The sequence below is a fragment of the Salvelinus sp. IW2-2015 genome, linkage group LG4p (assembly GCF_002910315.2).
Source record: "Salvelinus sp. IW2-2015 linkage group LG4p, ASM291031v2, whole genome shotgun sequence".
Taxonomy (NCBI): Eukaryota; Metazoa; Chordata; class Actinopteri; order Salmoniformes; family Salmonidae; genus Salvelinus; species Salvelinus sp. IW2-2015.
Genome location: NC_036841.1, coordinates 23,944,002 through 23,954,993, shown reverse-complemented (window position 1 = coordinate 23,954,993; position 10,992 = coordinate 23,944,002). Strand labels below are relative to the sequence as shown.

Here is a 10,992-nt window from a genome sequence, read left to right as displayed (position 1 = left end):
TTTTCCACATTTTGTTACATTACAGCCTTATTCTAAAATGTATTAAATAATAAAAYATCCTCAGCAATCTACAGCACACACAATACCCCATAATGACAAAGCAAAAACAGGCTTTTAGAAATGTTTGCAAATTTATACAGAATAAAAAACAGAAATACCTTATTTACTTAATTATTCAGACCCTTTTCTATGAGACTTGAGATAGAMCTCAGGTGCATCCTGTTTCCATTGATCATCCTTGAGATGTTTCAATTGATTGGACATGATTTGGAAAAGCACACACCTGTCTATATAAGGTCCCACAGTTGACAGTTCATGTCAGAGCAAAAACCAGGCCATGGGGTCGAAGGAAGTGTRCGTAGTGCTCCGAGACAGGATTGTGTCGAYGCACAGATCTGGGGAAGGGAAGGTCCCCAAGAACAGTGGTCTCCATCATTCTTAAATGGAAGAAGTTTGGAACCACCAATACTCTTCCTAGAGCTGGCCGCCTGGCTAAACTGATCAATCAGGAGAGAAGGGCCTTGGCCAGGGTGGTGACCAAGATTCCGATGGTCACTCTACCAGAGCTCTATAGTTACTCTGTGGCCAGACGAAAGCCACTCCTCAGTAAAAAGCACATGACAGCCCACTTGGAGTTTGACAAAAGTCCCCTAAAGACTCTCAGACCATGAGAATCAAGATTCTCTGGTCTGATGAAACCAAGATTGAACTATTTTTCATGAATGCCAAGCATCATGTCTGGAGGAAATCTGGCACCATCACTACGGTGAAACATTGTGGAGGCAGCATCATGTTGCGGGGATGTTTTTCAGCGGCATGGACTGAGAGACTAGTCAGGATCGAGGCAAAGAACGAAGCAAAGTACAGAGAGATCCATGATGAAAACCTGCTCCAGYGTGTTCAGGACCTCAGGCTGGGGCGAAGGTTCACCTTGCAACAGGACAACAACCCTAAGCACACAGCCAAGACAACGCAAGAGTTGGCTTCGGGACAAGTCTCTGAATGTCCTTGAGTGGCCCAGCAAGGGCCTGAACCCGATCAAACGTCTCTGGTGAGACCTGAAAATAGCTATGCCGCAAAGCTCCCCATCCAACCAGACAGAGCTTGAGAGAATCTGCAGAGAAGAATGGGAGAAACTCCCCAAATACAGGTGTGCCAAACTTGTAGCATCATACGCAAGAAGACTTGAGGCTGTATTCGCTGCCAAAGGTGCTTCAATTAAGTACTGAGTAAAGGGTTGGAATACTTATGTAAATGTTATATTTAAAAAAAAAATCWAATATAAACTAGCAAAATGTTTAAAAAAWWTTTTTTTTGCTTTGTCATTGTGGGGTAGTGTGGGAAGATTGATGGGGGGAAAAAAAACATTTAATAAATTTTAGAATAAGGCTGTAACGTAACAAAATGTGGAAAAAGTCAAAGGGTCTGAATATTTTCCGAATGCACTGTAAATCTTGGTGGGGCAAACTCCATTTAAAATAAAATGCATGTCAGCAAAGCCACTGCACAACACAACACTAAACAATACATTAATTGTACTCTAAGGGTGTCAAACGGTGCCCACAAACTGTCAGGGTCTACATAAAGCTGTCCCAACAGCAGTCCCAACATCTTACCACTGCTACAATCAGCAGAGCCTTGTCTGGCAGCGAAACAGTTCATTCAGCCTCATTTATTACCTTTAAAAAAACAAAGCTGATATGGCTGATTTGCTTAAACYAATGTGGTTTCAACTGACAATAGAGATGTACAAACTATGGAATAAGGGGACGATGAGCGGATAAGAGGCCATCTGTAATTTAGATTAAGACACTAATGAGAGAGCTAGGACGTACGTAGTCAATATAACTATTTGTTCAGCACTTTTGAAATGTACAGTGCCAGAATACAGAACATGGGCCGTTCTTACAGTAAAACTCCCTGTACACCAAGTCAGAACAGTAGGCWGAATTATGAGGGGAAAAATTACCAAATTATTAGGGTGAGGCACATGAGCTACTAACAGCTTACTTCACAACATACACTTCGTATTACTTTCTTAGCTACAGTATACATATCTCCCTGTCATATTACATCATACCTTACATCGTACTCATCGTACTCACCTTGTGCTGTGTTCACTTAAACAGGAATGTGGTGCGGCAGTCCTTCATAGACAAATTTTGTCATCAAACTCTGTCATCAAAGTCTGGCGTTCTCTGGATTTATGGTGCTTTCAAGACAACTGGGAACTCTGAAAAAAACAAGGTTGAATCATGAAGTCAGTGATCTTCAGGTCAGAGCTCTAGAAAGAGGTCCGAGTTCCTGACTTGGAATTCCGAGTTGGATGACCGTTCAAAACGTATTTGCCCGGTCGTAGCTCGTTTTTTTTCATAGTTCCCAGTTGTCTTGAACTCACTGAAGTCTGAGATTTCCCAGTTCTAAGTTTCCAGTTGTTTTGAACGTGGCAAAAGTCATGCTGGATTGAAAGCATGGGCAATGTTGAATGTTTATCCATTTAAGCTTGGAAAAGAGACCCTTAAACATAGACTTGGACCACACACTCACTCCACTGAATAGCAGGCTAGTGGTTGCAGTTAGCCACTGATACCTTCAAAATCACTCATTGTTGAATTTGAGATTTCCAACTTGTTGTGTAATGTTTATGTCCAATGGCCGATGAGCACCGATACGTTTTATCTGTCATCTATTTTCATAATTTCTCTTCATATGACAAGGATTGAAAAGGATTTGCCAGTAGATTGTCGACTTGATTCATGATGAAGACAGCTTTCTTGATAGCTAAGATTTTGAAAGTATGATGTTGACATGATCAGTCCAATCAAAGCTACGGTAGATATAACATGATTTGAATTTATTCTCTTGCCAATGATCTTGACCCTTCTTGGATGGGCACTTCGAATGTAGCTCTATGGCAGCACCCATGGGGCTTGAATTTTCGAGCTCTCCTTGTACAGTAGATTTTGCTGTGACTAGTGTCCCCATGAGTGACAGAACACTGAGCCAATCACGGCGCAACTAGAGAACATTACCAACCCCTACACTATTTTCTGCTGGCCGCCCCATCGCCACAGAAAGCACTGAGCTAGGCTAAAACACCTGCATTTTGGATCTGCCTTACTCAAGAAAGCAAAAAAGAGACCCTGTTTGTATGCGGCTTTATAAACTTTTTTTTGTTGCAAACTGATATGTGACACGTATTAATGCCAAAATAACATGCAAAACAAGCATAATAATTTTGCTAAACAGGCGGGGCTCCACCTGCCCTGAATAACGGGTCGCCACGGATTGTAGTTGATGCCTTATTGAAAGCCTCTTGTTTAGTGTCAGTGACCGCAGCGCTTAAAATGCAGACGACCTGGAACCCGCCCCATGTTTTTACAGTGCGCTTTCGGTGAAGTTTATCCCTGCAGAAATTACATGCGGAAGTGGTGGTCGTCCATGCTGGTGAAAATAGCCTCTGTTGTTGGTGGTTGCTAACTATGATCTTTGAGTTTACTGTATAACTACCTAGCTGCATTTTACACGCATAGTGTAGTTAAATTCAAGTCCATTATGGCTGGAAGTCGACTTGAAAAATTCGGAACCGTGTTCACGCGGTAGGTTCAAATGTCGTGTTGCTAATGTTAGCCAGCATCATTCTGGTGTCAAGGTTACTGGAGGATATTATCTAGTTTTGTAGACCCTTTAGAGTTTGCTATCTAACTAATGTTAGGTAGAAACAATTTTCTTTGATGGTTGAATMACTTTTCTGCAACTTGTAGCCGCATAATATAAATGAATGCTAACGTTAGCTAGCTCTTTGCAATTGAGAAATTGAGAGTGCATGGGATGCATTTGCTCCATTGTTTACGTTTTTGCTGATGGCTCACTGGTTTCTTTTTCAGAGTCAGAGATCTTATGCGTTCTGGAGTTGTCAAACAGTCTGACAAGCCCATTTGGTATGATGTATACAAGACCTTTCCACCCATGAAGGACCCACTTTATGTCAGACCAGTGGCCAAGAGATATGGGAAGAAAGAAGAGGCTGTGCCAGACATCTTCTACAGAGAGGATGAAATCAGAGCGTAAGCTAATTAAACGGTTTGCCTTAAACGTTTTACTGTCATTCAAAAGCTGTTAGGAATGGAAATGTCAATTTGTTGATCAGCACCAGACTCTCTTCCAGGAAATTTTATGAMGTGTATGGAACAGGCCCCAGAGCTTTTGATCTCTCCAAATCCAGCTTTGTTTCAACATGCCAACGGTATGGGCAAATTTTCACAAGTAATCACATTGTTGGTTTGTTAAGTTTTGGGATTCCACATGTCTCTAATGCTGGATCCTGTGGGTGTTTTTTTTGTTTGTAGGTTTGTGGAGAAGTACACAGAGTTCCAGAGCCAGGGAGAGCTGGAGAAACAGTCCCTGTTTGAGGAGACTGGGAAGGCTCTCCTTGCTGAGGGCTTGGTGTTGAGGAGGAGGGGTATTCCTGCGGTGAGTAGACTGTTCAAATGATACAACTTATTAATTGTAATGCTGGCTGCCCTTTTCCCAAATACTGTAAAGACAGATKTGTACTAATCACTTACAATCATGAGACCTTCTGTTAAACTGACTGGCTGCACTTTTGCCGCTTGGCCTGCAGGTGGTGTCAGAGACCAGGAATCCAGTGTTGGGCATGAAGCTGACAGACATGCTGGCGGAACAGCAGACAGATGCACCTGGCGGAACACGGACACCAGGAGAAGAGAAGCCAACACAAGCACCAGTGACTCCACAGTAGGCCTCTGCAGCATGGCTTCAACCACACTCTTCACCTAGATGGAACCAACCATCCACCTCCACTGACTAAAAAGGGGACTTTCAAAATCTGTCCAACACTAGACATACTCCTCAGTCCAGACTTTCTGAACAATGTGGATTAACAAGAAAGACTACTTGTTATGACTTACGACAGGCCACCCCTGTTGATATGAGATGATGATCAATTAGCATTGTGAGTGATAGGTAAAGTTACTCTATATTCTAGAATGTGGCCTCTTTTCCTTTTTTCCTCTGCCGCTCATCCTCTGTTATGTTTCAGTCACGCTGCAGAACATTCATGCAAGACAAGCAAGCTGTGAGTGAAAGTTGATATTGCATTCTCCATTTGCTGCTGTGACAGTGTAATTCGGCAGTGCCTGCCTGCCTGAGCATCTGGGATGAAATGGAGATATTAATGCCGTATTGCTTCACAGAGAAATACCACTGAGCACATAACCACATCAGCCGACTGGGGATAGGAATGTGAGTAAAGAAGCATCAAAGGTGCCATATTAAAAGAAATGCAAGGTAACATCTGTGGAAGGTATTCCACCAGATAGGAAAGGTTTGACATCAACACCTATACACTGAATGATTGATAATTAAACTCTACAAAACTATATTTTAGGTTCGTGTCTACTGCCACAATTCAAATAAGCACCGCACCAACATTGCATCCTGTTCTGAACATAATCTTGGCATATATGTATTTTTTAATACGTATCTCAAACTACCAGAATAACATTAAACAGTAACCAGTTATTATAACTTCTGCAMGTTACCCTTTCTCTTCTCTCTAATCAGGATAATCATCCTTCTTCCTGTTCTCACCACTTGTAGAGGCATTGATCCACTATATGACCTAGCAGCCCTGCAGTTCAACTGCCATTTGAAAATAAATCTYAAGAGGGCTTATATCTAGAGCCTTGGCTTTGATGTGGAACAGCACTGGTCGGGGTTATTTGCTCTGGAAAAAGCTAGCATCCATGAGCGTTTTCACAGTACCACAGTTCCCACTTCTCTTTCCTCCATCGTCTTTTCAAAAAGATGACCTTGGCGGTGTTTCTCATTATCAGCTGTCTTTCTGTTTATCGAAAGGGAAAACTGTCCATCTCACAGTCTATTCTGCGCTCGCACAGAGAGGAGAAATGATATCAACAACATAATGGAATGGGTGATTGTCTGCACACAGTCAAAGCGAAAGCAATTCTGTGGCGGATGGATGGCAAGACTGTCTGAGGGCCTAATGAACAGGAGGGAGGGATAGAATTGGGGAGAGATGTAGAGGAGGAAAAGAATCGGGGAAGGAGGGAGAGAGTCAGGTTGGGAATGAGACGAACAATCCTTGTATGTCTGCCATGTCCTAAGGCTGAGGGGAGAAACGGACACTCAGTGGGGTGTGTTGGCTAAACCTGTGGCTTGACGCAATCCTTAAAGGTGTTGATTTTGCACTGTTTTCCTTTTATCTTATTTTAAGTGTTAAATAATATATACTGAACAAAAATGTAAACAATTTCAAATATTTTACTGTTACAGTTCATAGAAAGAAATAAGTAAATTGAAATAAATTCATTAGGCCCTAATTTATGGATTTCACATGAATGGGCAATGGCCACATCCGAGCCAGGCCCAGCCAATCAGAATGAGTTTTTCTCCACAAAGGGCTTTATTACACACAGAAATACACCTCAGCACCACCACCCCCTCCTCAGATGATCCCGTAGATGAAGAAATCGGATGTGGAGGTCCTCGGCAGGCGAGGTTGCACGTGCGCTGTGTTTGTGAGGCAGGTTGGATGTACTGCCGAATTCTCTAAAACGATGTTGGAGGCTTACATTTTCTGGCAACAGCTCTGTTGGACATTCCTGCAGTCAGCATGCCAATTGCATGCTCCCTCAACTTGAGACATGTGGCATTGTGTTGTGACAAAACTGCACATTTTAGTGGCCTTATATTGTCCCCCAGTACAAGGTGCACCTGTGTAATGACCATGCTGTTTAATCAGCTTCTTGATATGCCACACCTGTCAGGTGGATGAATTATCTTAGGCGAAGGAGAATTGCTCACTAACAGGGATGTAAAAAAAAAATGGTGCTCAAAATTTGAGAGAAATAAGCTTTGTGTGTTTGAAAGGTTTCTGCGATCTTTTATTTCAGCTCATGAAACATGGGACCAACACTACATGTTGCGTTTATATTTTTGTTAGGTATAGTTTCAGTAGAGGGGTGGGTGAGCATGTAGCCTGCTGAATATTCTGACATGCTTTTTGTATGTGTTGTATGCTTGAGTTTGTAAGTTCCAGGTGGAGAAATGTGAAGCGCAATCTTCGTTTTAAGATGGAATTAATACAATGAACTTTACAATGGAGGCCTTTAAAAACTGGAGAAACACTGTCTGTGTAGATGACTTCTTGGCAGCACCCCCAAGATTTCTCTATTTCCTTTCTAAATGTATTTTCAGGCAGGTAATTAACTTTTTTCCTGCCAGACTCCTGGCAAGGATCTCTGGATACAAATGATTCCAATTGAGCATGGGCTGGAATTTAATTGATCAAAATGCCATTCTCTCTGTCACTGGAGTGTGAGCGTGGATAACATTTTACTGCTTCTGGCATATATTTCMAAAGAAACACAATTTTTGGGCTGTGGAGGAGAGACTAGATGCCAACAACAGCATTTAAGGGTGAATTCTGTATGTGAAAAATGTTTGGGCTGAGTGTGCTGTGTTAGGGCAGTGTTCTGTGTATATGTAACCACAACTTTTGTTTCTTGTTTACACCTGGCTGGTTGTCAATGTGATCAGTGATAGAAAATAAAGCTGAATTAATTAAATATGTAATAATGTATTTCCTCCTTGAAATGTTGGGTAGCCTAGGTTGTGTAGATCAGTAAAATATATAATTGATTGTGTTTTAATTCTGGTTTGTAAGAGGCTATAGAATGTATATAGTCCGTGTACATACTGCACCATAGCCTATATACAATAGAACATTCAATAAGCCATTCAATGTCTGTATTTAACATTTTCCATATTCATAAATGGATCGAAATGGAAATGGAAATTTCTTTCTCTTCAATTCTTTATCCCACTCTGTCTTTGTCTTCCTGCTCTATGGCAGTGCTGTCACAAAGATATCTAATCTCGTTGGCATTATACAGTCAGTGTCTGAAAGCGCCTTAATTGTTTTTGCCTTTCTATTGCTTACAATAAAGCCAGGCTTGTCAGTCACAGTGGGTGAGGGAGTTAGAATTTTTTTATGTCATGTTTTATTTTTCTATTTGATATCCTGCATACCCAGTAGCCATTATGATGTCCTTATCATACAATCCTTTTCCACCTTAAACAGCCTAGCCTATGCTAGGAAAAATCCCTCTTGAGCTTGGATGAAAGTTTTACAGTTTTTCACCTGATGTGTAGTTTTACCTGGAAGAGCTATTGATTTGGGCTGGACAATTAACATTACAACAGTTCATACTCATAATGCATTCATATGTTCATCTTGCATATGAAGGGTATGTAAACATGTAAGAATAGGTGTAGAAACATCCATAATTCAAATCAGCAATCCAATTTCAGTGGTCATCAAATTTAAATGGACTCAGACAGCAAGCCTAATTTATGTACTTTGCTTCTGTTTGTGGACCGACAGATTGACAGCTGCATGTACAGAACACACTGGAGCATGTCGGCAGCTCACACTCACTTTTTCTAGGACCAAGAATCAGAGCCCTCTACTACGAATGTAGTTTGAAGAGTTAGCAGGTAACTTTGGTTAAACTTGGGATAACCGGTACCATGAAAGTGGCTCACCTTGTAGCCAGGTACATTTCTATGGCAATGAATCCTTAAGAGCTAACTTGATCCGGGACAGGTTAACTCAGGGCTATCTATACTGAACAAAAATATAAACACAACATGTATAGTGTTGGTCCCTTCTTTCATGACCTGAAATAAAAGATCCAAGAAATGTTCCATACTCACAAAAAGCTTATTTCTCTCAAATTTTGTGCACAAATTGGTTTACATCCCTATTAGTGAGCATATCTCCTTTGCCAATATAATTAATCCACCTGACAGGTGTGGTATATCAAGAAGACGATTAAACAGTATGATCATTACAAAGGTGCACCTTGTGCTGGGGGACAATAAAAGGCCACTTTAAAATGTGCAGTTTTGTCACACAACACAATGCCACAAATGTCTCAAGTTTTGAGGGAGCATGCAATTGGCCTGCTGAGGAATGTCCAACAGGAATGTCCAACAGAGCTGTTGCCAGATATTTTAATGTTAATTTCTCAACCAGACTTGTTTTAGAGAATGTGGCAGTATGTCCAATCGGCCTCACAACCGCAGACCATGTGTAACCACACCAGCCCAGGACTTCCACATCCGGCTTCTTCACCTGCGGGATCGTCTGAGGAGGGCTGGGGGTGCTGAGTATTTCTGTCTGTAATAAAGCCCTTTTGTGGGGAAAAACTCATTCTGATCGGCTGGGCCTGACTCCCCAGTGGGTGGGCCTCTGCCCTCCCAGGCCAACCCATGGCTGTGCCCCTGCCCAGTCATGTGAAATCCATAAATTTGAGCCAAATTTATTTAAATTGACTGGTTTCCTTCTATGAACTGTAACTCAGTAACATCTTAGTGTTAGTATTTTTGTTCAGTATACGTTTATCCTGAATTTCGTGTCTGAGCCTTGAGTTGAGGACCAATTAGCCTAAATCAGATTCCCTTCCTCTAGCAAAGATTGCATCATCATCCACTTCATTTGAGGAAGACAARTTATTACATATTTTATTAATCAAATATGTTTTGGGTGTTACATTACACATTTACGTCAGTAAAACTTTAGTATTAATACTATTATTTTATCAATGGGAGTAGGAAAAATATATTTTGCGCATTGATAACCACACCAAAGTAGTAAAATAAAGACGGCACATTTAAACGTCTATTTAATACTAAAGCCTACTTCATTTGCAAGATATGTTTTCTTTCAATTTGATTTCGGCACAAATTAAAATGTGGCACTGATTTACCCAGAATCATCTCAATAACGAGTTCAGCGTTCGACTAGCCACGTGCGACATGCATGTGCAGTAACAAGCTTGTAGTGAGATGGGTCCAGCTGCGACATCATCTCTCAGCAATCATCCCTCAGGAATAGTGGGGGTTAACGGGACCATATAAGGAGAAGTGGGGGTTTCGAAAGGAACCATATAATTAGAAGTGGGGTTTCAAAAGGTGCCATTCAAGACATGGTTTGGATTTTCGACTAGTAGTCATGGATAATGGTAYGAAATTTCATGGATGCAAAGATAACGGTAAGAAATGTCAGTAATGCAAAACAAAAAGTATATTCACTCACAGTGAGCTGTATCTTTGAACGTTACCTACTGATAGCCATATACTATGTAACGTTAAGTTTTTCATAATGTAAATGGTAGATAACGTTAGCTACCATAACTTATAAAAAAAGGCATTCATTTTACAATGTATTATTTATTAATACAATTTCAAATAATAATATCACGTCATGGCGGTTCTAGTGTTTTGTTGTATTTGTTTACTTTATTTAACTAGGCAAGTCATTTAAGAACAAATTCTTATTTACAATGACGGCCTAAGAACAGTGGGTTATCTGCCTTGTTCAGGGGCAGAACGACAGATTTTTACCTTGTCAGCTCGGGGATTCAATCTAGCAACCTTTCGGTTACTGGCCCAACGCTCTAACCACTAGGCTTCCTGCCGCCCCAGGTTAAAAGACTCCTTTCAAAATCCCCACTTCTCCTATGGTTCCTTTTGACACCCCTACTTTTCCAGAGGTAAGACTGCTCTGAGAGATGACGTCGCAGTTGGACCCTATTGGCTAGAGTTAGCGGCACGCTGACGAGCAATATCCGCCATCGTAATAGGCTACGGATGAAGCCTGAGCTGGAATGGGAAACTACCTGGAGCTGGCTAGCTTTAGAAAACCCTGAGTAGATCTAGCTTGCTTCGTAGTATACCCCTCTAGCTGTGTCGACTCCAATGATGAGATATTGATTGGCTGAGAAGTGTCATTGTTGAATAATAACCCAGGGTTATGAGGATTTCACCAACTGTAGAGAGAGATAGAGATAGCTTTCTCCTCAGCCACTGGGTGGCATCCCAAGTATTTCTTCGTTTTTGGGGTCTACCCACACTCATGCACACACACACACACACACACAC

General features: G+C 41.3%; 1 protein-coding gene across 1 annotated transcript; it reads left to right on the top strand.

Annotated features, from left to right (window-relative positions):
* The first annotated feature begins 3,408 nt into the window (after nucleotides 1–3,408).
* LOC111960726 (small ribosomal subunit protein mS23) lies at nucleotides 3,409–5,247 on the top strand. The gene is made up of 5 exons (XM_023982916.2): nucleotides 3,409–3,599; nucleotides 3,888–4,067; nucleotides 4,169–4,246; nucleotides 4,350–4,473; nucleotides 4,625–5,247. The coding sequence occupies exons 1-5, from the start codon at nucleotides 3,556–3,558 to the stop codon at nucleotides 4,760–4,762; spliced, it is 564 nt and encodes a 187-aa protein (XP_023838684.1). The 5' UTR covers nucleotides 3,409–3,555; the 3' UTR covers nucleotides 4,763–5,247.
* The last annotated feature ends 5,745 nt before the right edge of the window (nucleotides 5,248–10,992 follow it).